Genomic DNA, 26617 nt, shown 5'->3' on the forward strand with positions numbered 1-26617 from the left:
TTGGCAATTTGAACACTAACATCCCTAGATGTTTTCCAAGCCTTGATTACCTCTTGCTCACTTTCTAACTGTTTAGAAAGAATTTCTACTTTCTTAACAGCTTCTTCTAGTTCACTCTCAACAGTCAAGCATTTAAGTTTAATCTTTTCAAGCTCAATTACCTGATTCTCTAACACAGCATTCCTATCACTTAAAAACACATTATTCTCTTTGATCCTAGTATTTTCTTTAGCTAGTGATTTAAGGGAAACACGCAAATGATATAATTCATTGGACATATCATTTATGGCTTCATTGCATTCATGTTTAGAAAGCTGAGAGAGATCAGTAGTAATTACCTGGTTGCTTGATGAACTAGTTTCATTTTCATCAGAATTAGCCATCAGGGCTAGGTTGACATATTCCACATCATCATCTTCATTGACCCCATCTGCTGCCCAATCATCTTGAGTGAGAAAAGCTCTTTCCTTTTGTTTGAGCAAATCAAAATACTTCTTTTTGTAATCAACTTGCTCAAATTTCTTTTTGTCAGAGGTTGGCTTCCTACACTCACTTGCAAAGTGTCCACTCATGCCACAGTTATAACATTTGAACTTGGATTTGTCCACCATGTTTTTGTTTGGCTTAGTGAATTTTGTATTTTTCCTGAACTTCATCTTTGCAAACCTCCTGGACAGAAAAGCCAGATGTTCATCAATATCATCAGAGTCATCCTGACTGGAATTGTCTTCATCCTCAGCTACTTGCTCTTTACCCTTGCTTGATTCTGATTTGCTTGTGCCAATTTTGAGACTTGGCATTGTCTTTTCTTCATTCCTAGCTTCAACCTTCTCACTGTCAGCTACAAGTGCAACTGATCCTCCTTTTCTCTTTCCCTTTTCCAACAGCTCATCTTGCTCCATCTCAAGTTCATAAGTCTTCAAAATTCCATATAATCTTTCAAGTGTGAAGTCCTTATAATCATGAGAATTTCTTAGAGAAACAGTCATAGGCTTCCATTCCTTTGGTAGAGACCTTAGAAATTTTAAATTGGAGTCCTTGACTTGGTACACTCTCCCATACAGCTTCAATCCATTCAACAGTTTCTGAAATCTGTTGAAGGTATCATTCAATGATTCTCCTTCTTCAAAGTGAAAATATTCATACTGTTTAATGAGAAGCTGCATTTTGTTTTCTCTAACGTGCTCAGTGCCTTCACAGATAAGCTGCACAGTATCCCAAATTTCCTTAGCAGTTTGGTTGTTGATGACATTGTCAAACATATCTTGATCCAGGTCATTAAATAGAATGTTCATGGCTTTCTTGTCCTTGTGGACCTCTTCAATATCTTTAACAGTCCATTCTGCCTTTGGCTTGGGAATAGACTGTCCAACAGCAATTGTTGCAGTAGCAGTTGTGGCCACCTTGTATGGGATGTGAGGACCATTTTCAATGCAGTTGATGTAGCTTTCATCTTGAGAGAGAAGATGTAAATGTATTTTCACCTTCCAGTGATGATAGTTATCTCTTTCCAGGATTGGAATCTTTACACCAATATCCTTCTTACTCATGATGTTAGCAGAATAGATCTTTAAACTCTTTGTATGTTAAGAGCTTGCTCTAATACCAATTGTTATTCCCAGTGGACTAACAATGAGATTTATAGAAGGGGGGTTGAATGTAAATCTCAAAACTTTTTCAAGTTTTGAACAGTTTCTAAGGCTAAGTGTTTCTTAGACAAGTGTGTGAATTGCTTGAAGCTAATACAGACAGATATATATTCAAACACAAATGTAAAGAACACAAAGAACTTAAAAACTTTTCTGGTGGATTTGTTGTTCCACCAGAGATGTGTTATTTCAGAAAATCTGTGATTCAAAGAATTAAATCACAGCTGCTTCCTAGTACAAACTAGATGATTTTCTCTCTGGATATTTCTAAACAGCTCAGGAAAATTCATATCTAATTACTAGCTACTACTTGGTTTATATATCACCAAGTTTACAAGTGAAGACACAATTGTAAAATACAATTAAAAAGATTCTTCACATATTTCTTCTTCATTTCTCTATCCAATGCAATCTAGGATAATCTGTGAATCTTTGAATACTTCCTTGTTTGCATCAGAATGGAAATGCTGCATTTTCTTGATTCCTCCTAGAGGCTTCCACATTCCAGTTTGTCTCTGTCAACCCATGTGCCTCTATCAGCTTGTGAATTGTCACTATCAACTGTTAATGAACTAAACATCCGTTGAAGCTTTCATCCGTTGATGCCTTATCCGTTGAGGCTTTATCCGTTGAAGCTTTATCCGTTGATGCATTATCAGTTGAAGTCTTTATCCGTTGAAGCACTTATCCGTTGATGGATATTATCCGTTGAAGCATTAGAGACATCCGTTGAAGCTTTGTTTCTTATGCGTTGAAGGTCTTCAATATCCGTTGATACTTCTTCACTTATACAAAATTACAAGGCATGAAATATTTACAATTAGCCCTCCTATTTGCATATCCACTAGTAGTCAACATGACTGATAATTTCCTACAACATCTAAGAATTACAACTTGAATCCAGAGAATGAAATGTGCTACAATACTAAACTTATTGCTAAGTAAAGCTACTCCTTCAACGGATAGCCAAGATGGTCTTATCCGTTGAGGCTACAAACACTAGATGTCTACTTAAGTGTTTTGTTTAACTTATCATCAAACTAATACACATATTCCTAACATTTTGATATCCTTTATATTAGTTAAATTTGACATAATGGTTGTATTAGATCCAAACCTTAAGTTATGTTGTAAAAGGAGAAGAGAAATGCAGATGTGTATATATCTCTCATAAACTTAGAATTATGTTATACACTCTATCCAATGGCATGTTCAGATAATCCGATTTTAGAGCTTCATTTGGTTGTAAGTTTTTGAACTTAAATTCTTTATGTTTCTTACATGTTTGTTTGTCATGCATCTAAAACCTTATATCTTTCTGGTGAATTTTTTTACTAGGAAGAAGGCTAACTAACTGCTTTGATGAACTGTATTAAACTAAAAATTTGAAGCAGGGTGCTATTGAGGCAGGTTCGTATGGACTGCAAGATTAGGTATGATTACAACTGAAACTGCTGGTGCACTAGCTACTCCAACAACACATAGGTTATGCCTCCACGAACACGATCTACGATAATGCTTGATATAGGTGATCCCGAAAGCTCACTTAAGAAGGTGCTTGATATAGGTGATCCTGAAAACTCATTTAAGAAGGTGCTTTCACTTAAGAAGCTCACATAACTTAGGTTGTAAAAGGTGAAAAAAATGCATATGTGTATTTATTTTTCATGAACTTAGAACTAAGTTATACACTCTGTACAACACATGGTCGGATGATCCGAATTTAAGAGTTTTATTTTGTTGTAATTTTTTTCAATAAATTTTGCCAGTTGCTTGCCTGTTTGTTTATTTTCCATTTATCTAAAACTTGGTGTCTTGCAGGTGAATGCGTTTGACTCGTGAAGAGGTTTACTAACTACTTTTAATGAACTTGCCTAAATTAAAAAATTGAAGCAGTAGGTTGTTGATAAGAAAGGTCCTTAGGAGTGCAAGACGTGGTTACAACTGAAACTGTTAGTGCACTGGCTAATCTAACAGCACCAGAGGGTGGGTGTAATATGTTTCATAATTTTAAAATGCCAGATCTGAACTATGAGGCATAAATCAATTATATTTTAATTTTGATTTAAAGTTTACCATTATTTGGGTGGAATTCATTACTTTGAGATTTATATATAGTTGTATTAATTTACATATATTGTGATCACAATTTCCAAGCACATATACCATTTCCGGTTTGAAATTTGGATAAATGAAGTTTGTTCTAAAATAATTAATAAATTGGTACTAAACAAACTTATTTAATTTCTAATAAAGAAATTAAATCACAATAACTAATTCATAAACTATTATAATAGATATTATAACAGTTCTAATCAAGACAACTAATTCATAAACTATTATTATTAATAATAATTGATATTATTTTATTAAACTTCTAATATAAAAGTTTCAATATAGTTGTATATGTATTTAAATATTACCTTAGTTTTCATCATATATAGTTTAATTTTACATAATATAATCTTCTGTAATATATAATTTATCTTCGATAATATAGCCTATGAACCATACATTTTAAAACTGCGTGTCTAATGTAATACTATACGTATCGATTGCTTAAATCATGTGCGAAAAATTAAAAATTATTTATATAATTTTTTTCACATATTAATTCTCTTTTGGACACATTTTTTAATAATATTACAGTCTAAAATGTTCCAATAGTAAAATTCCACAACTATTTGGAATAGACTCATCTCCTCAACTCTTCTATTTATTTTTTTCTTTATTTAAAACTCATATAACTATTTGGAGCAGACACATCTCTTGAATTCTTTTCTTTATATATTAGCATGAATCATTTTATAATATCTCATATAATCAAGTTATACTCATAAACAGTTAATTGTTGTGTTATACATTTAAGGAGAATGGAACATGTTGAGCGTGTATGGCAATTTCCTCCTGATGGTTGGGTGAAGATCAATGTGCATAGTGAGTTTATTCAGAATATTCCTGAAGGCGATAATAGAAACGGTATTGGTATTGTTGTAAGAGACCGAGGAGGTCATCTTCTCAGACTGACTTATGGCACAATTCCAGGCCTTGCAAATTTGAATAATGCATTATGGGCTATTCTATTAGGCATGCGTCGTGCATTCCGGGATTCTTACGAACGAATTATCACTGAAACCGGCAATATACAAGCATATCGCGAATGCAAATATTACAAAGAAGAAGGAATTACACCACATACTAGACAGACTTTTAGACTTATTCTTTCAAGGCTTAATGATAAGAATATCCGTTATGAACTTAATTTGGTTCACCCTCATAGGAATGCAGTTGCAGGTCGTTTGGTAACACTTAACAGACAGGATTCACATAACCTTCGAACATTTGATAGGCCTGTTGCAGATATACAAAATTTCCTAAACATGGATTTTGGTATTGGGCCAGAGCAAGCAAGATTTCAAGACTTTAAAATTAATGATCCCGAACCAGCAAACGATGGTCAGGTTGTGCAAGTATAAAAATCTTTCAATTTATGTGAATGTGATATATGTAGATCATGTAAGGAAACCATATTTTTAGATAGAATAAACTGCATAAATTATTGTTCAATGTAAGTAAAACATATTTGTAGATAGAATAAACTGCATAAATTTTTGTTCAATGTATGTAAGCAGAGACTTTTGTATATCCATTGTCTCCCTTTACTTTGTTATGTTTTCTTAAGTCATGCTACAATTTGATAACCTATCGATTATAGTATTTTTTCTAATTTTTTGACTAATTTTCCTTTAGTTTTTAAACATATAAGTTAATCATTTGTATGGCTTCATTCAATTTTTTTAACTAATTCACAAATTGCAAAGTTATATAAAACTATCCAATCCGTGCAAAATAAATTATATAGCATGAAAGCTTATAAGGTAAGACACAAGATTTTAGAGGCTAATATTGATTTTGCACTGCTTGAAAATATAGAAAAATAGTTGTTCAGAACAATCTTACTTCTACTCGGCCTACTGATTCAGATGGTTCTGTCAACCCCATTCTCAATGAAAAATTGAAAGTCGTAAGTTACTACTCTGCATTGTGTTTTTTTGTTTCAATTTTCGAAAGGTAAGAATGGAATGAATCTCTAAAGAAAAGTCTGCCTTGAATCCAAATGGCCCACTCTTTTTTCAGCTGCTCTTCGTCAAGTGGAGGACTTCTCACCAGAATGGTGGCAATTGATGAAAACCTCGACATGGTTCTATAACTACTGGCTCAGCCAGCAACATGTGGACGATGATTTTTTTATATATGATGAAGATGACTTGGAAGACATTGTCGACTTGCTGCCTGATGCCATTGATCTTGGCATCGAGAAAGAAATTTTTAACATGAAAACACAGTTTGAGCACATTATACAATTATCTGAAGCAGAAGCAGGAAATAAGAAGTTATCTTCGTGTGCTTTGATGGAAACTCCTGGTCTGCTTTGAAGGAAACTCCTGGAAGCGGTATGTTTCAACTGACTTAATATGCCTTGACATAAATTTTGCGAGCCAGAGGACTATTTGGGTCCGGTAATGATTGAGTATGATTCTGTTATATCTGTGCTTTCTAATCTGAAGAGTGCATTGCATATATGTACAATTTATTTAGCATAGAGGTATTTGTAAGTGGTGAGTCTTGAATGTATCAATTTGAACTTTTTCGTATATAAATATATTTTTTGTTATATTTTATCAATATGTTTACATTGAGTAAAAAACATATATACATAAATTTACATTCATTATGTTGTCTTAGTGTCTCAAATATATCTTTCCAACATATATGAAAAAGTATATTCGCGTAAAAAAATCGTTAAAAGAGTAATATTGTGTTAGTGTTCAACTGAAAAGTTACGTAAATATTTCTCTTTATATTATTTAATATATTATAAAAAATAAAAATTTATTTAGCACACATAGCGTGGGTAAAAATCCCTAGTTTCTAATAATGGCCAATACTAAAGCCGAGACATATAATTTCACATTTGATAATTTTCAGGGCAATTTTTAAACAAAACATTAAAATTTGAGAAAGTCAAAATCGAGTTTAATTTCACCGCCGAATTTTAACCAATTCTTTACAAAATCATTTTTCACCTCATTAATCGAATCGGACTAGGGCTCAAAATTACAAAGTTACTGATCTCTAGGATGTCATTTTTTAAACAAATATGACTTATAGTCTTACAAACGAGTATCTGTTCTTGTAAATTCTTGGGGTGAACGAGGATCGAATGATGAAGACAGACCTCTTGACCATTGGAGGCCCAAATATTTATCGGAGGCCCAAATCTCCGCTTCCTTTTTCAACTATCCTTTTTTTACCAGTTACCACTCACAAAATTACAGTCATCACAACCTAAGCAGACTGCAAAGCCTTGCCTCTACACAAACGAATCACAAAGGGTTAGTAGTTTCTGTCATTCTAAGACACCCCTTGTCTTTATAATCACTTGAATATGTTTACATTTATGTACAAACTGAAATATGGGTTCAATAATAACAATGCTACTTCTATTGCATGTTTAAAATCAACCCATTTGTGTTACTTGAACTCAACACAAAGATTTTTGTCTGAGAATGTTAGTTCTAGACTCACTTGTATTAAGGCCCTTTTCGAGAATTATGGATTCACTGATACCCAAGTGTCGAAATTGTTCAACAAGTACCCATTTATGTTATCTTTGAATGTTGATAAGGCCAAAGCTAAATTAGAATTTTTACATTCGTATGGCTTTACATTTGATGACCTTACTCAATTACTCGTAAATGATGGACATCTAATTAGACGCGGTTTAGAAAAATCTATTATACCCTCTTGCGAGATTTTGAAGGGTTTAGTTAAAGATCATAAGAGTGTGATTGTTTTAGTTAAGAAGCACCCCAGGGTGATAAAACACGATTTGAGAAACACAGTAGTGCCTAATATCGAATTGTTGCGACATTATGGGGTACCTAATTCTAGGATTTTGGCAACGCTATTGAACCACCCGAGGTGTTTACTAAATGGCGTCAATAAGTTTAAATTTATTGTCGAAGAAATTAGGGGAATGGGGTTTGATCCGGGGAAGAGTCACTTTGCACGTGCAATCAACGTGTGGAGTCAGTTAAGCAAAGAGACTCGAGAGCGAAAGTGGGATGTGTATACGATTTGGGGCTGGTCAGATGATGAAATTGTTTTGGCATTTAAGAAGCATCCTAATATTATGGTGACTTCCGAGGAGAAGATACAGCGGGTCATGGATTTTTTGGTTAACAAAATGGGATGGAATGCATCACAGGTGTCATCTTGTCCTCATGCTCTTATGCATAGCTTGGAAAAGTGGACTCAGCCCCGGTGTTTGGTTGTTAAGTTTTTATTGTCAAAGGGTGTACTGAAAAGAACTTGATCTTGAGTTCGTTCATAAAACTGCCAGGGGGTAAATTTAGAAAACGGTATGTGGATAGATTTTGTGTGGAATTTCCTCAAGTGCTTAATTTGTCTGAAAAAATTGTTAGTTCTAAACTCGTTTCTATTAAGGGCCTTTTCGAGAACTATGGATTCACTGATAACCAGCTTTCGAAATTGTTCAGCAAGTACCCATCAATTGTCTTTAAATTTGCGTGAAGTCAAATGTAAGTTGGACTATTTACAAAGGGGTTTACATCCAATGACCTTTGTCAAATGCTCGAGGCTGATCTAGGTATTTTTCAACTCAGTTTAAAAAATCGCATTATACCATCTTGTGAGCTCTTGAAAAGTGTTCTCAAAGATAATGTGAGTGTGATTGTCGCGGTTAAGAGGAATTTAAGGTTGTTTAGGAATGATCTAAGTAAGACTTTAATACCTAATGTCAATTTGCTGTTGAATCTCGGGGTGCCTGAATGTAGAATTTTGGTGATGTTAAGGGACCAAACTGGAATTCTGATACAACCAACAGAGAAATTTAAAGCGATTATTGAAGAAATTAAGGAACTTGGGTTGGTTCCTGAAAAGAAAACTTTTTATGATGCAATCCACCTGTTTTATGCGCAAAGCAAATCAACTCGGAAGCAGAAGTGGGAATTGTTTAAGAAGTGGGGTTGGTCAGACGAAGAAATTCTTTCGGCTGTTAGGAAACACCCCTTTATCTTGATAACCTCAGAGGAGAAGATAGAGCGGGTAATGAACTTTTTGGTTAACAAAATGGGATGGAGTATATCACAAATTTCATACCGTCCCCTTGTTTTTATGCATAGCTTGGAAAACTGGACTATGCCCCGGTGTTTGGTGGTTAAGTTTTTGTTCTCAAAGGGTGTGCTGAAGAAGAACTTGACCTTGAGTTCGTTCATAGGAACAAGTGAGGTGAACTTTAGAAAAAGGTTTATGGATGAATTCTGTGTAGATTTTCCGGAAGTGACAACTTTGTATGGAGGTGCGAAGGATAATGCAGAAGATTAGCAGAAAGATAACCAACTAAAGTTATATGTTTCGTTTAGATGATTGAAATAGAAGCTCTAATATGTCTTTCCCTGGATAGCATTTTAGTATTTCTAACAAAAACTGTGAAGGTTGTATCTGTTTATACTAACTGCTGCTTGGAAATGAACTGTTTAACAATTTTTTTCTAATCCTATGCTATATTTACGTTCGTATGTTTGTTTATTACAAGGACTAAATTTCAATCATTTCTTAGTTTATTTTCATGGGATTAACAGTACATTGGTGTGGGAATACTCTTTCCTCAAAAAATGGAATAAGCTATGATCAAAATTTTGTCCTTGTGACTGATCATAAAGATTTAACAAAATGACTGGACTATGCCGCATTGTTTTCATCTTGTCCTCCTGTTATGCATAGCTTGAATGACTGGACTATGCCGCATTGTTTAGTTCAGTCTTTATTGTCGCAGGATTTACAGAAGGAGAACCTGGACTTGGGTATGCTCAGAGCACTCAGATGGGATTTTGAAAAGGGTTATTGATAATTTGGTGTAAAATGTACTCAGGTGCTTAATTTTTATGTCAAGACAGAGGATAGAGACTAAATTTGCAGTTTAAGTTTCTACATGGGTGAATATTTTTGACCTTTTATGCTGTTAAGAAATAGAACAAATGGTGCATGAAGTGGATAAGATTATGTAAGGCAACTGCTTAAAATTGAGTGGATTAAGCTAAATCTGTCTAATATTCGAAGAGTTTAGCTAGCGATTAATCGCGGTGACACCAACAGTGGTTCCTTTGTGCTCCAGTTTTCATCACTCGTCGGTTACAATTCTTGGCAGATAATAAGATTGAACTGTTAGGTTGAGTGCATCTTCATATAATGTTCTTGGCTGCCCCAGATTTACATTGTTGATTGGTTGATGTTGATACAGAAAACTACACGAGCCGAGTATCATTTACTTCACAGAAAACAACTAATTACAAGTTTTACAACATGCACAACACTCAACAGTTGTAATACTAACATCCATCTGTGCCTGCTATTAACAAAGTCTCAAAAGCTAAATGACAAGTCATATCAAGAACTGTGTTTTTACATATCGCGTGGTGATACAACAATAACTATCAATCTGCACGTGTCGTTTTCTCTAAGTTCCTAATGGCGGAATTGAATATTACTGAAGATATTGAGATCCCTACTCATGAAGTCAACTTACTGGCAAAGACAAGTGCCCCAAATAGGCATAGCAGTTTAAATGGTCTGAATTCCACAGTAGCAGAACCAGAAGTATCTGTAGACGTTGAAGTTGGGGGCGCAGGTACATGACTACAATCTCCGAAAGTTGCATTTGCCTGCACATGACAGTCTTGAGATACTAAATATTTTATCATAATATTTGCACTAGTTTTGCAGTCCTTCGCAGTTATATTTTTATTTAGAAATTTTAAACCACAGATTTGCTACATCTTTGAACTGAAAAGACTTTGGTTAAAAATCCTGCAATGTTGCAAACCTTGCAATATGAAATAGATTGGCATCCACAGATAAGCTCTCCATTTGCCCGATCTACAGCAGCAGGGGCTCCTCCACCATCACTCCTCTGCAATTATCAACAACGTTTTTTTTCAATACTAAAGGGATATGTTGTTCCCTAGTCCGCAGCAATACATGTTACAGATTTTTCAGGAGAACTTACCTTGTAAAAATCAACAGCTATGAAGTTAGGCCATCGATTACCAGCTACTACGTGACAAGTATCCAACATTTTAATGAGAGGGTCAGAGTTATCCTTGCAAGCTTGTGCTAGAATTGGCCCGTCTGGGAAGTAGTTCATCAAGACCAGTGACCTTGTTGTTGTGTTCATGGGAAGAGATTCTGCACGATTCGGACACTGACCACCCTTCATACCGCCATTACCATCTGCAGATCAGAACCTATTACACTGCCTGAGGTTCTTTGGAAGTAATGTTTCCTTTTAAGACATTACTAAATGAGAAAGGAAATGATGGTCATCAAACTCACATTGATTTTCTACCAAGTATCTCCATTCATATGCAATTCCTTCAGCTGCTTCCTTCCTGGACTTTGAAGTGAAAACTACTAAACGCTGATTTTGCTTGATCATATCATCTATAATGGGCCAATCTTCACCATTTTTTGGCATCCGTGATACTGGGAACCAGAACGGCCTTAAGCCAGCAGCATCAAATACCTTGTTTAGCCCATTTGGAGATGTAACATAATCTTCAATAATAAGAGTGATGATCGCAGAAGTGTCTGCTACCAAAAATGCTTGAACCTCTTTAAGAACATTGACTGCAGGTACCTAGTGAATAAGTATATCTAAGAGTTAGCTATATGATACAATAAGTCAACAACTGATAAAACTATGAACTTCTACTCTGTACAAATTCATAATTATTGGAATATAAAGCAACAAGAGAAAGAGAACAATGCCAAAGCTGACACTAGCAGCTCCTACATTCAATAAGGACAGAGGAATGCAGAACTAATCACCTAAGAGAACCAATGAGATTTAGCAACACTGCTTTCCCCCAACAATCAGGATGTTTAATCTCAAAAGTGAGTGGCGCCTTACCTTTGTTCTAATCCTCATGTAACTATATTCCAATATTTTTTAAAAAGATATAAATGAGGATGGGGTAAATTTAACCTCTGTATGTGCCACCTAGAAATTAACCTAGTGAACCACACACAATAATCTATTTCATAGAAGAAAAAACATGAAAAGGTTATAATAGGCCAATATAGAGCAACTACAAGGTCATTAATAAAGGTGACTATAACAAGAACCCGACCATTATCCCCCTTCAAATACCACAAAAAAGAACTCAATACAAAACCAAAAACATTCAAACAATTGTTCATTAGGAAACAACCTGGACATAAAAGTACTTACAAAAGCAGTGTAGTTGTAGCATTTTCCACCAAAGGAGTGGCATAACCAGACATCGTCTTGAAAGTCATACAGATCAAGCATCAATCCCCGAACACCATTCTGCAAGATGGCAATATCTAGGATTTACCCATTAATATTTCACATCTAATTTAATAACTGAGATGAAAATTTTAAGAAAGCCAAATCAAATACACAGGGATCTTATTCTATTCCTGTGAATTAGATCAGTTTCAAATACAAACAAATGAGAATTCAAATAGAACAAAGGATATAGCTTGGGAAATTCATTCATGACATCTTATATTTAAGCAATGTGCTAGTAAAATACCAAAGTCCAATTTAGCAACAAAAAAAAAACCAAAGTCCTAGAATCTCAAAATGTGTGAGCGTAGTAATTATCCACCAAAGTATCCAGGGAAGCAGACGTTAATAGGGTGCTGATAGCCAATTTAGCAGTTGGCCACTTTCATGTGGTCACAGTTTATCATCTCAGGCCTGATAGACATTTAGCAACTTAAAAGGCTTGGGAAAAAGCACAATGACTGGTGTTATGTAGTTAGTCCAAGATTTTTGTATGAAAATCTGGGCCAACTTTTATTTTGTTTATCAATTTATTTTCTACCTGGCTGATTAAAAAACACGAATAAGGCAGGGAATTCAACTTGATCAGTTCATCATACACTAAAGCAAAATGATAAAGTAGTGCAATTTTCTTCTTATTGAAACTATGCTCAATTTCTCTTCATGTTTAAAATGAAAAAAAAACAGGGTTTCCAATATAACAAATCTAAAAGTAAAATCTGAAAACAGGAAATCTATTTTAATTTAAGTAGTTTCTACCATTTGCGAGATGTTCTATTTAATGAAGGGCACAGAAATACTAGCCTGAATCCATTGTTGATGCAACAGGGGTATTTTTACAGGCATAACATTCTGTAACCATTCTTGACTTCAAGATATATTTGGTAAAATGAATCTTGAAGCATCCAACCACCGAATCACTCCAGCTAGTAAAGGTTAATTCGAGTCTTAAAACATTTACATGGGCTCTTACGGGGTGATATACATTTCTTTACGTAGCGCATTATGAAATCTTTCCACCTAATTAGTTAATCAACCAAAAACAGCGTGGCAACTACTAATTGCTTACCAATTTAATCAAGCATGCACTTCTCTTTTACCAAATGCAGAACTATAACACGTGATTAATCTCCCTGTAGCACTAATGATGGGTAATTATTCTCAGATGGTCATTTTCTATTCAAGTTGCCAATTAAAAATCTAAAACACTATGTAGTTGGTACATGATGATGGTACTAATACTAATAAAACCTAAAGTCAGTGGCAAAACAGCCTGCTGCAAATAAACTAATCTTATACTACCATCTAACAACTATTTTACTTATATCCTAGTAGTACTCATGGCATGCAATACTTTTGCCAACACTTGCAAGACAGGACTGATCCACTGCTTCATTTAACTGAAAGTAATAGCACCACCGGAAACAAAAAAGAGCACCATTTGTTGCTTAAATTAAAGAAAAACGACGAGAAAAACACACTGCAGAACTCAAAACAAATCATCCACAACAGGGGACAGAGTACATACTTTGAGTTGACTAGCAACGCTATCCTGCTGATTCTCCAGAGTCACGAGTGTAGAACCAGTAGCTGATTTAGCACCTAATCTAGCAAACGAATTGTGCGTTGTTAGCCACGAGTAGCGATTAAACGGCAATCCTAGCACCTGAAAATGTTCATTTCATTTTTCAACTCAAACACAAACAAAATCTACTACAAACTCTAAAATTAGCTAAATCACCGATCATCAAATCACAAACCTACTCCAAAATAATCGTCACACAACTACAAAATCACCGGTCAAACAAGTACAAATCACTAAGACTACTTAAAATCATCATCACCGTAGTAGAACTCGCCTGTTTTCATCTTGCGAGCTAAACTAGTTCCAATTTAAACAAACACGTAAAAACATCTTAAAAGCAACTAATTACCACATATAATCTACAAATAGGTCAAATTAACTCTAAATTAGTTTGTATTCAAACAAACACACGAAAATATCATAAAAAATCACGTAAACAAGTACAATCCGTGTAGTTCAAACAAAACTCGAACTCCAGAACGCTAAATTAGTTTGAATTTCAACAAACACATAATAATCTCGTAAATATCTTAAACAGGACTATCCGTAAAGTAAAATTCAAAAACTCAAACTCGAGAACGCTAAATTAGTTTGTATTTAAACGAACGCCACGTAAAAACTAAAAAAGTCGTAAAAAGTAAAACAAGACGGATAAATAAATACCTGAACAGTAGGAATAAGAGGACGAATACGAGTACACCGCGCTCTAAAATTAGAATTAGCGAGACATGTTTCGCAATGCAAGCCAACATCACAGTTACTATCGACTAAACACGTGTTTCCTTGCTGTAACAAACGTAAATATTATCGAAATAAGTGAAAATTTAGAGTGTTGAGGCTGAAATTATGACGTAAATTATGAAAATATGACGTACCTTGACGGCGGAAATGTGAGAGATGAGCGAGATTGTGAGGAGAGAGAGGAGGATGAAGAGCTTCATCGGTGGTGATTTGATCGGAGAGAGATGGTGGAATTTAAGTGTACGGAGTTGGTACGTACATGGTGTTGTGTGTGTATAGATTGCTTGGCTGTTTTGTTGTGTGTTATGGAGGGATGATAAGTATGATAATAACTTAAGCGATTAATTAGTTGAGTAACCGGACCCATTTACCGTTTGAAACTCGATTAAATAATAATCGATAAGAGTATATAAAAAAATCTTAGTCAAGAATAAGTAAAAATATCATAAATAACTATTATGGATATTGTATAAAAATTAATTCACTCCAATGGCGCATTCTTATTAGCTAAAAATTTAGTCAATCTTGCTATATTGATTATATTTATTGAACATATACTCATTCGTAGTTAAACTACACATAATCTACTTACCTTATCAAAATTATGCAAATTATTTGTAATAACTTAAAATGATAAAAATATATTATTTTTAAAATATAGTCAATCATTATAGCCAACTCCACCGAAGTAAATCAGCTAACAGGTTTGAGAAATTTTACATAATCATTATTTTATGTCATTTTAACCAACCACTATAACCAACAAAATTGGGGATGCTCTAAGATAATAATTTTGTAAAATTATAACTTTTTTACGGTCCTACTATATGGATACATTGTATTTTACACTCGATAAAATAATAAATATACTAAAATAATATATATTTTTCCGGGAGCCTATTACTTTAAAAAAGGTTAATTGTATTTTAAAATAATAAAATATAAATTATTATTGCATTCATCCCAATTCCCAACAAACTGTCAAACACTTTATTATATCTTATTTTTCATTAATTTCAGTAAGTCTACTTATCAACTTTTTATTTTATTTTATTTTTAACTTTCATAATATGCATGCCCCACTCAAATGTTAACATTTGGTGGAATATAAAAAATGCATGAACATAATATAAGTACCACACGAGAAATCATTATCCACGTTAATTAATATTAGAACGGATTCGAGAAATAAATTAGGATTTAGGGATCGGGGGCCGGAATAACACTGTCCGATCACGAAAACGAAAGTGACCCAATGCGCCTCCTAACTATTCCAGACAACTTTTAGTTTAAAATGATACAGCAAGAAGACCAAACCCATGTTAAACGTTTAGGTCTGTGATGAACATAAAGTAAAAGCAAGTATATGCTTGGAAGCATTTATTCCACAAATAATGCTTGCAAGGAATGATCACCTCTGTTTTGTTTTCTCCCCAAGTGAACTCCAACAACCATTGCTTTGACAGCAAATATTATGAACCCTGGATCCTAAAACTTTTTTTGACATAGACATTCTATACAAAAATCATATCATAATTTTTATGAATGATGGGCTACAAAAATTTATTTTATCAATTAAGAATTTTAATCTCTTACAATCGTGTGTTCAACAGACCTTATACCTTAACAAACACACTATCCCATAACTTTTAGATTATATTTTAAGAACCTAGATTAAAAAAAAAAATTACCTTCCGTTATAAATATCCGAAAAAAGACTTTTTTCTTTCCGCGGATATTTATAGCGGGAAAAAAAAGTCATTTTCATGGATATTTATAGCAGAACGTAAAAAAAATTCTTTAATCCGAGTCGTTGAAATATAGATCTGATGTCCTTGGAATAATGTGTTATTTAAATGGTTCCTGACAGGGACCGGGACCGTCAATTAATATTATTATTTAATCTTTTTTCGTTAGGATTATTTAATTCTTTTATTTTAATAAGAACTCAGAAAATTGAAATTAAAAACTCCAAAAAACTCACGCTTATCTGATTGGAACCGGGTAACTCATCCGATTGATATCGGGATTTTTCTTTTTTTTTCCCCAATGACTGATATCGGGATTTTAAGTACTTGACACTTAAAAATCTAAGTTCATCTACACGTGAATGCACGAATTTTTGAGATGATGCGTTTGTGCTAGCCCTCTCCGAAAATAGTCAAGCTACGGGCAAGTTGTCCCGTAAAAACTAAAGGCAGCTCTAATTTTCTCACGTCAAAATAAGACACCGTCAAAAATGTTCGTCAAACGTAGCAGATATAAAATCACTTTTGTCTGTCCATTCCAAAAGTTTGTTAGGAATAAATATACAGAAGAACTGCTTGTAATTTTATAATGTGGCGGCTTTCTGTTGCAAAAGCAGAAAGTGTTTTAAAAATAAATAGTTGATTCTACATAATTAGGTGCAAAACTATACCTATTTTAATGAGAATGTCCGCTAAAGATGTTTTTTAAGGTTGGAAAATTGGACATTATGAAGAGCGTTTCTTCTTATTACGCATGAAATGAAAGGAATAAAATGTTAGAGATCTCAAATTTTTATGTCAAAAATTTTCCCAAATCTGATTTGTCACATGAATTGTTGATAATCTTACTAATAATAAAATGGGACCCGTGTGTATTAATATGTGCCCACAAATTAAAATAAGTCATGTGTTAGTCAAATTATTTGGTAAAATTTTTGGGGAACCTAATACTTAGGCTCTGTTTGGGATTGCTGTTAAAAATTCCTGTACTGTTAGAAAAAGTGCTGCTGGAAAAAGTGCTGTTGTAAAAATCAGATAACTGTTTGTTAATTTTTTTGATTCGTATATGTTTTGATGCAAAAAATTAAATATAATGATGTTTTTGGTAAGGTTTGATGGTTAAATCAGCATCTGCTTCCCGCAACAGCTGAAAATCAGCTTTTTTTAAAAGCATGGGGGGACTTGTTTTCTCTAATAGCAGCTTTTAAACCAAAAGCACTTTTCAGAATAGCAGCTTTTAAATTTTACCAAACAGTTTTTTAACTGCTTTTCAGCGAAAAACTGTTGTTGCTGTCTGCAACAGGAATACCAAACACACCTTACTCTGAAATGAAATGTAGATGTTGATCCAGTTGTAAATCTCTACGTAAGCGTGCGAGACAGATCAAGACTCTTGTTCCATAACTAAATTTATGTTTCGTATAGAAACATGTATTTATATCCACGAGATAGCTTAACTAGTTGAGTCCGGTATTTTATTGATTTATCATATTTGATTTCTGATTTTAGATAAATACAAAGATAATTATCACAACGGTGAGATCGTGAGATATTGTTTTAACGGATTATAGTCGAAGGGTCATAATAAGATGATGTCTCTTTTGAGAATTGGTCGAATTAAACGAAAATTAGGCAAAAAATTGACATAAAAAAAATCTAGAGGTCCTGATTATATTAAATAATATGACATAGATGACGTGATAGTATGGACTATTTTAATATGAATATATGAGATTTCATATATTTTAGAATAACCAATTAGAAAATGACACGTGACATTTGAAAAATATTTTGGTATTGAATTTGGGTAATTTAGCATATTTCTATGCCAAACATGTATTTATTTTAGATAATTAATTTAAAATGACTCTTTTTTTACTTCTCATTGTAACAAAATTTGAATATTTTGGATTTTAATTTAAATCTAAAACCAAATTGTGTTAATTATATAAAATTGCTATTTGATCATATTTAAAATTTCAAATGATAACATAACTACCATTAGTATAGAAAAGTTTAAGAATTCAGTTTGACACACTATATTTGATACGATATGCATTAACTAAAAAAATTGGGAAATGTTACTTTCAAAGTAAATATTTTATTTTCGGAGCTGAAAAAGTATTAAAGATGAAATTATTCTCATAAAATTCTTTTTACTATTTTTATGTCATTGATGGGCTAGCTCTTCTTCGGCTTGGGGCTTCCTTTGTTGCGGAATAACACATGATATTCGTTCATAAAAATAAATTATTTGTGATATTTTCCTTTCTAAACCTAAATATATAGGACGTTCAAGTTTAATGTGTGATATAAATAATTACCAACTATCCTGATAATAATATGAACTCGTGTACATACATATGTATTTATAAATTAAAATCTCCATATATTATTTACATCATTTTCATAAAAAAATCGGGGTTGATTTTTGTATATAGTAAAATCTCGATAAATGAATATTCGATAAACGAATAATCTTGTCAAATAATTTTTTTTTTGCAGTCTCAACATAATAGAGACAATATACTATAAATAATCTAAATTAATAAATAAAATATTTTGATACCAAAAATATTCATTTATCGAGATTTAATAGGCTTGATACCTCTTGCAGGTTACGATACTATTGCTAAGTTCTCCCCTTACAATTACTTATATTAATTTTTTACATAAATTTCGGAACAAGTAAAAATCGAAGTCTAAAACTTCAAAATTAATTTCATCTATGCTTATCCAAATGACCCAATATGTTGCAGTCAACAGCTGATATCAAGAGGCCTCATCCTCAAGCCCCTAACATCTGATCACCTAATTAAATTGCATGTGAAAATTAATACTCTCAACAGAGTTGAGGTCACAGTAATGGGCCAGGAGTATAACCATTTCAGTTGCAAAGGCCCACCTAACAACAACTATTTGCTGGGTACAAATTTATGACTGGGCCTGATCTATCTGTTAGGTGACGAGAAAGGAACAATCATGAAACAATCAAACAAGAACAAAACAACAAACAACTCGACTTGTTTATTTCTATTTCAGGTGCATCTTACTCGGGCTACACATTCATAGTAAATCATGTGACTTGAAACACATAGTTTAATATATCATCGTACACATTCACGATGTTTTAATATTCGGTTTTCTAATACGTGCCCATAGCATGTTATAGATATTAATTTTCATGAATTTCAATATTTTTAATTTTATTTTCTAATTATAAATATGATCGATTCTCTGTGTTGTACCCAAAATTTGGCATTTAATTGACTCGAGTCAAATACGGATTAAGTACAGTCAAAATAGGTATTGCATTGTAGAAGGTGAGGACGCGTCCAGACACAAAGGACGCGCCTACATTTGAGGTAATGTTTTATGGTCTGATAATAGAGAAGCTTGGGAGTGTATGATTAGGGAAGAACGCGTCCAAGCGTTGTGGACGCATCAACAATGGAGGAAGTACTTGGCGAATGTGGTCTTTTGGCAATAAAAGCTGGAGGACGCGCCTGTTCCTATTTGGACGCGTCTTGTCGTTGTGGCATGCTGTAAGAAACAGTTGTTGAGGAAATGATACCGACTTCATAAAGGTGAGGACGCGCCCAAGGTCTTAGGACGCGTCTTGTGTTTGGTCAATATACTCTCAATGGTGACTTTAGGACAAAGCTTGCATGGAGATAAGCAGTGGAGGTTATTTTTACTAACGTATTTATTGCAGGTACTCTTTGAAGAATTTCCTCCTCGAGACGGTCAAGGAGGGGGATGTCCGTGAAAAGCTTGAAGACCTCCAGGGGTATGCCTGATGATTGAAGGCCTCCTCATGTATTCAACGGGTGTCCTCGTTGGGGATGCGGGGTTAACATTGGTGTGTGCTTTGGGAACTCTGTTCTTGTATTCAACGGGTGTCCTCGTTGGAGAACTTTGGAGTCATCCTGCACTTTGCACCCAAGTGCTTGGGATCACCTGTCATGTTATCTGGTGGGTTATCCTCATTCGGGGGACGGGGATGCGTCCGACACTTGGGGTGAACCGTGGTTATACCTACGTCAGTAAATCAAAGGAGATAGTTGTAGCGAAGTGTTATCCTTGCGCAGGGAGATGCACTATCCGTGAAGTCCTGCGATTACGGACGAGTCTTGGGCCTTCGCGGTTGGGCCTCATAGTTGGACATTCCTAAAGCTAGCTGAAGACGGAATTTGGATGGGCTTCTACCGGGCCTAGGAATAAGAAGTCTAAGCCCATTAGATTTCTTGTTCCACAAGAACTACGTCAGGCTTGATCCCTATATAAAGGGTACGTAGACACAATGAGAGGGTAAGAAGTTGAGAGCTGATAAGAGAGTCACCACTTACTCTGATCAATCTCAGCCTAAAACAACCACAAACCACCACACACCGCTTGTTTTTCCGGCGAAGAACCACCGTCATAGATCTTAATTCCGGCGAGAAACCTCAATCTTTATTGTTACCAGATTCCTCCGTCAACAAATTGGCGCTAGAAGGAGGGGCTCCTGATTAAGATCGTAATCTTGGGAGGAAAAGATATCTTACAATCTTGATGAAAGTTCTTATGATGGAAGTGATAGCAGATCTTAAGGAGAAGGTGGGGGAGGCTACACTCGACATGAACCCTACGTGCCCAAAAACATGGCAGATCCCCCGAGAGCTCTAGATGTAGGAGGAACACCTCCAGTTCTCATCAGCAACGCTGATATCTTAGAGCAGTTGTACCGCATGGGGGATACTCTTAACAGTTCTCATTCAAGGTTGAATACGGTGGAGCGTCGCAGGACAAATAGGGGTCTTCATTTTCCCCGTCGCGGCCACGCCGTGGGGAAGACACCCGTAGTCGAAGGAGATGCTCAGGCCAGCGGGGAAAACCTGCGAATCACTCCGCGACGCTTGGAATATTCTGATGATGTAGAACCTATTTTGGAGCTTGTAGATGAGGACACAGACGGTAGAGAAAGGCCTCGTCTTATCAATCAGGTCGTGCCACACCCCCATAGGTCTGGGCGTACGATGGACGAGCGTCGTCGGGCGAAAAATACTCAGAATCAAGATGGGGAAGGAAGAGATTTTTCAACCTTAAAAAAAAGGTTTGGCATAAGGTTGGAGGATGACGATTTGAGAATGTTGTTGGTAGAATGGCAAAAGGAAGGAAACGCTGGAGAAGCGAGACCCCGTGACACAACGTGTTTGCCCTCTACATACCAAAGGGATGATAGGGTGCGGCACCGCGAGCACGAGCGTGCCCCTCCGCGAGGAAGGTTCGAGAATTATTACCGAGGCTATCAAAGGAATGGGCGAGGAAGGATGGGATACCAATATGGAAGGGCACCCTACCATGGTAGGAGAGATGGCGCGCTCTCCACTGAAGAAGCTCCTATTGTTGTTCCTGTAGCTTCCCACAATGCTACGTGCAATGGTTCCAGGACGCGTCCTCATGACTGAGACAGCGTGCGAATTCAAGAAAGGTTGCTATTTAATGAGGAAGTACCGCGACGCGACCATGGGGAACCTCGCATGCGGGATAATGTTCAAAATCAAGATGGTGACATACCACAGCAGCAGCCTCAGGGCGAGGGGCGGCAAGATCCACTGCTACACCCGGGGGTAATCAAGGGGAACAACAACAAATCGCGGAGCAACCCCAACAACCTAATGTTCAAACCATTCCTGGAGTAGGGGCGTTTAATTTGAACGATCTTAAGAGGTTGCTCAACCATCTTGAAGGAGGAAGAGTAACGGCGACTGCGCAAGCTCCTTCCCTTTTTCCTGTTGTTGTGAGAGAGGCGCAATTGCCGGCAGGATACAGGAACACAACCAATGACTTGCGTTTTCATGGGAACTCTGACCCTGTGGAGTTTCTGGGGCGTTTTAACATTGAGATGGATGTATATCAAGTACCTGACTTGGCTCGATGCCGTCTCCTGGCGGTCACTTTTAGAGAGGGCGCTCAGCAATGGTTTCAGAAACTTGGTCCAGGGGTGATCACATCTTGGGAATAGATGAAAACCTTGTTTCTAACTCAATTTCAAGCTGCGGTGAAGTATACACCGCCAGTTACCACGCCGGCCAATGTGAAACAGAAGGAGGGGGAAAACTTGACCTCATACTTTAAAAGGTTCAATGCAGAGTCTACTTTGGTGAGGGGCGCAACTGATCAAACACTGAAAATACTTCTTATAGCTGGTCTGCGTGTGGGAACAGATTTTTGGAAGCACTTGCAAGGGAAGGACCCTGTGTCGTTAGTTGATGTGCTTGCGCAGGCAGAATCATTCAAAGCGATTGAGCAGTCGCTCGCAGAAAAAAAAAGAATTATAACACCCACAATTCCAAGGGGCGAGCAAAGAGAAGGGATAGATCCGTGAGCCCGGATTATCGGTGGAATGCCAGAAGCCCTAATAGGGTGAACACCGTGAACACGCGGAGAGAATGGAGTCCGCCATCGAACTATGAAAGGAGAGTAAGAAACTACACTCCACTGACAGCGTCCATTGATCATATCTTCGAGGTGAATAAGGATAGAGGAATCTTCAAGAAACCAGATCGTCTGACTTCATGGCAGAGTAGAGATAAGAAGAAGTATTGTGATTACCATGAGTCTACCGGTCATGACACCCATGAGTGTCGTCACCTGAAAGATGAAATTGAAGAATTGATCAAGGCGGGATACCTGGGAGAATGGATTGACAAGGTGAAATGACTCTGGGGAATGATGACAAGGGGAAAGATGAAAGGCAGCCCATGCGGGAAGAGGATGCTGAAAAGACAGCGGGGGTTAAGTTCCAAAGAGCTGGTAGTATCAGGGCAATTTTTGGAGGACACCCCTTCGTCGGTGATAGTAATCGGGCGTTGGAAAGAAATGCAAGAGAAGCACGACACCCGCCACTCACCAACATTTATAGTTTGGAAGATAGACCTTCAAAAATATTCAAAGGGGAATCAGTTGATATTACGTTCAGGGAGAGAGAGTCAAGATGGGTACATCATCCCCATAACGATACACTGGTAATAACTATGCTTATCGGGGCAATGAACGTGCATCAGGTCTTCTTGGACAACGGGAGCTCTGCGAATACCCTGTATTACAGCACGTACAAAAAATTGGGTTTTCCGGATAGCGACATGTATTTTGAAGATGCACACGTCTATGGCTTTACTGGAGAAGCGGTGAGAGTTATGGGTTCGGTTAGGCTTCCCGTCACACTTGGGGAAGGAGCTCTTTCTGTCACTCAAATGATAGATTTCAAAGTGCTGGATTAAGACTCTGCGCACAACGTGCTGTGGGCAGACCTTGGTTACGGGCGTTCAGGGTGATAACCTCGATACATCACTTGATGATAAAGTTCCCAACACCTAACTGAGTAGGCAGTCTGAGAGGGTCACAATACGAGTCACGCGACTGTTATCACAAGGCTGTTAAGGAATTCCGCAGGAGAAGATACGAGGGAAACGGTCTTCCATTTGAAGGTGCAGAGGACATTCATACAAAACCAAGTGGAGAGATTCATGCCATTATTTTGTGGAAGGCCCAGAGGAGGAAGGAACCCATACCTCCGAGATCCCTGTTTTGTTGGGGAATGTTTCGAGGATCCGTAGCATGGAAGAGGTTGTGGTAGGCCATATAGGAGAGATCATGCAAAAGGAGGTTAACGGAGAAAAGTTGGAAGAAAGAAGTGAGATTTTACAAAGTCTCAAAAGTAGCCTCAAGGTGGATGCTCCTCAAAAAGAGGACGCGCCCTTGGAGAGTGAAAATGGAATTGAGGTTGATGCTCCTCAAAATGAGGACGCGCCCTCCGGATCTGCATTGCACAAGAACCTGCCTTGTCCTGAGGTAGATGCTCCCACACATGGGGACGCGCCATCAGATGTAAAAATGGGCGTTGAGGACCCCCGTGACCTTGATTTTGATCTGGATCCCAGGATACCTATGCCCGCCGAGAAGACGGGGTCGGCCGTAGATACAATATCTGTTCTGGTCGACAAGGGTGACCCGAGCAAGGTTTTGAAAGTGGGATCTCAGCTAAGTGATGAAATGAGAGAAAGACTTACTCATTTTTTGATTAAAAATCTCGATGTCTTCGCATGGAGTCATTCGGACATGGTGGGAATCGACCCCGGAATAATGTGTCACCGGTTAAACATTTTCCCTAATTGCACGACCGTACGACAAAAGCGTCGCCCAGTGAGCGGGGAAAGGGAGGTAGCATTAAAATAAGAGGTGGACCGACTGTTGGAAGTGGGGTTGATCAAAGAATCTTACTACCCCGAATGGCTTGCAAATACAGTGCTCGTAAAAAAGCCGAACGGGAAGTGGAGGACGTGTATAGATTTCACAGATCTCAACAAAGCATGTCCAAAGGATACTTTCCCGCTCCCACGAATTGATCAGTTGGTTGACGCGACGGCAAGACATGCCTTGTTAAGTTTCATGGATGCATACTCTGGTTACAATCAGATTCTCATGTATGGTTTATTAACGCTATATAGGAATGCCGTTTGGGTTTATTAACGCTGGCGCAACCTATCAGCGGTTGATGAATATGATGTTCAAAAACCAGATTGGGAGAACCATGGAGGTGTATGTGGATGATATGTTTATAAAATCCAAGAAGGCGAATGACCATATCGAGCACTTGATGGAAATGTTTAACATTCTAAGGAGGTTTCGCATGAAGTTGAATCCACAAAAGTGCGTGTTCGGCGTGGAGTCGGGCAAGTTTCTTGGATTCATTGTCAACCATAGGGAAATTGAAGCTAACCCCGCAAAGATCAAGGCATTGTTGGATATGAAATCACCCACCAATATGAAACAGGTGCAGAGCTTGACGGGAAGGATCGCCGCGCTAAATCGATTTGTTTCAAAATCGTCCGAAAGATGCAAGGAATTCTTTAAGGCGATTAAGTTGGCAGGGAAAGATTTTGCATGGACGTCAGAATGTGAAGAGGCTTTTAGAAGGATCAAGGAACAACTGGGAAACCCTCCCATATTGTCAAAACCGTTAGATGGAGCATCTCTAATACTGTACCTTGCAGTGTTGGAGTATTCAATCAGCGCTGTTCTGGTAAGGGAGGAAAATGGGCAACAGTCACCAGTGTATTATGTGAGCAAGCGATTACATGACGCTGAGACTCGCTACACAAGCATGGAAAAACTGGTTTATGCCTTGATCCTTGCGTCAAGGAAGTTACGGCCGTACTTCCAGGCCCATAGAATTGAAGTCCGCACAGCGCTACGGCAAGTCCTTCACAAGCCAGAATCATCGGGGAGGATGTTGAAATGGGCCGTAGAGTTGGGACAGTTTGACTTGGAATACATGCCCCGTACAGCATTTAAAGGACAAGCCTTAGCCGATTTTTTGTTGGAATTTGATTCAGTTGTTGATGATAAGGCTTTGGTAGTGCTACAACCCCCTCGTAATGAAGAATCTTTAGAAGAGTTCCCACATCCCTGGTGGATCCTACATGTACATGGGGAAGTTAACAATGGAGGAGCAGGTGCAGGCATAGTACTCGTGTCTCCAAAAGGCCATCATCTGATGAGTGCAATTCACTTCGAATTTTATGTAACGAATAATGACGCGGTGTATGAAGCATTGATTAATGGCTTGAAGATCGCTTTGGAAATGGGGGTGCGAAACCTAATTGCGAGGAGTGACTCGGAGCTGGTGGTGAATCAGGTGAATGAGGGGTTTCAAGCGCGAGGCCCGCGAACGGAATTGTACTTGAGATGAACGCAGCGCCTGATCGGAAAGTTCAAAGAGGTTAGGTTGGAATGTGTACCTCGGGAAAAGAACAGCAACTCGGATGCTTTAGTGAAAATGGAGTCGCAGCAAGAGGCTGTGTTATTGGGATCCATACCTTTAGAGATTCAGGAAATTCCTAGTATCCCAGAGATAGAGGTGATGCAAGTAGATGAGGCTCCCAAGGAAACATGGATGACGCCCCTTCTTGCCTATATTCACAAGGGAACACTCCCCGAAGATAAGTTCAAGGCCCGTCGACTCCGCTATCAGGATGCGAGGTATGTGGTGTACGATGAAGTTCTGTATAAGAGAGGCTTTAATCAACCGCTGCTCAGATGTGTTGATGAAGAAAAAGAAAATTACATCTTAAGGGAGGTGCATGAAGGAATTTGTGGTAATCACACGGGGATAACTCGTTAGCAATGAAAGTTTTGCGCCAAGGATATTATTGGCCTACGATGAAAGAAGATGCGGTGAATTTCGTCAGAGCATGCGATCGCTGCCAACGCTTTATAAACTACTCATCTATGTCAGCGACGCTCTTGACATCTATGGTAAGCCCGTGGCCATTTGCCATGTGGGGGATAGATCTTATTGGCGAGCTCCCCAAGGCTAAAGGGGATGTCAAGTATGCAGTAGTCGCGGTTAATTATTTTACTAAGTGGGCGGAGGCTATGCCATTGGCTACTATCACCGCAAAGAAAATCAGAGATTTTGTTTTCAACTCCATCGTGTGCAGGTTTGGAATCC

The 26617-nt window shown here is 37.1% G+C and overlaps 4 protein-coding genes across 4 annotated transcripts; 3 read left to right on the forward strand and 1 right to left on the reverse strand.

The window, feature by feature from the left end:
• Positions 1 to 7110: 7110 nt before the first annotated feature.
• On the forward strand, positions 7111 to 8028 carry LOC141684914 (uncharacterized). The gene has a single exon (XM_074490050.1). It carries the CDS (start codon positions 7111 to 7113, stop codon positions 8026 to 8028), a length of 918 nt encoding a protein of 305 aa, XP_074346151.1.
• A 275-nt stretch (positions 8029 to 8303) lies between these two features.
• Positions 8304 to 9059, forward strand: LOC141684915 (uncharacterized). Its single transcript, XM_074490051.1, has one exon. It carries the CDS (start codon positions 8304 to 8306, stop codon positions 9057 to 9059), a length of 756 nt encoding a protein of 251 aa, XP_074346152.1.
• Positions 9060 to 9970: 911 nt separating this feature from the next.
• LOC141682887 (PI-PLC X domain-containing protein At5g67130) lies at positions 9971 to 14686 on the reverse strand. The gene is made up of 8 exons (XM_074487574.1): positions 14506 to 14686; positions 14294 to 14416; positions 13574 to 13711; positions 11965 to 12063; positions 11067 to 11370; positions 10741 to 10964; positions 10558 to 10644; positions 9971 to 10396 (listed from the first exon to the last, which is right to left on the reverse strand). Exons 1-8 carry the CDS (start codon positions 14569 to 14571, stop codon positions 10244 to 10246), a joined length of 1194 nt encoding a protein of 397 aa, XP_074343675.1. The 5' UTR covers positions 14572 to 14686; the 3' UTR covers positions 9971 to 10243.
• Positions 14687 to 22126: 7440 nt separating this feature from the next.
• LOC141684916 (uncharacterized) lies at positions 22127 to 22824 on the forward strand. The gene is made up of 2 exons (XM_074490052.1): positions 22127 to 22387; positions 22459 to 22824. The coding sequence occupies exons 1-2, from the start codon at positions 22127 to 22129 to the stop codon at positions 22822 to 22824; spliced, it is 627 nt and encodes a 208-aa protein (XP_074346153.1).
• The last annotated feature ends 3793 nt before the right edge of the window (positions 22825 to 26617 follow it).

This window comes from Apium graveolens, chromosome 9 (assembly GCF_009905375.1).
Source record: "Apium graveolens cultivar Ventura chromosome 9, ASM990537v1, whole genome shotgun sequence".
Taxonomy (NCBI): domain Eukaryota; kingdom Viridiplantae; phylum Streptophyta; class Magnoliopsida; order Apiales; family Apiaceae; genus Apium; species Apium graveolens.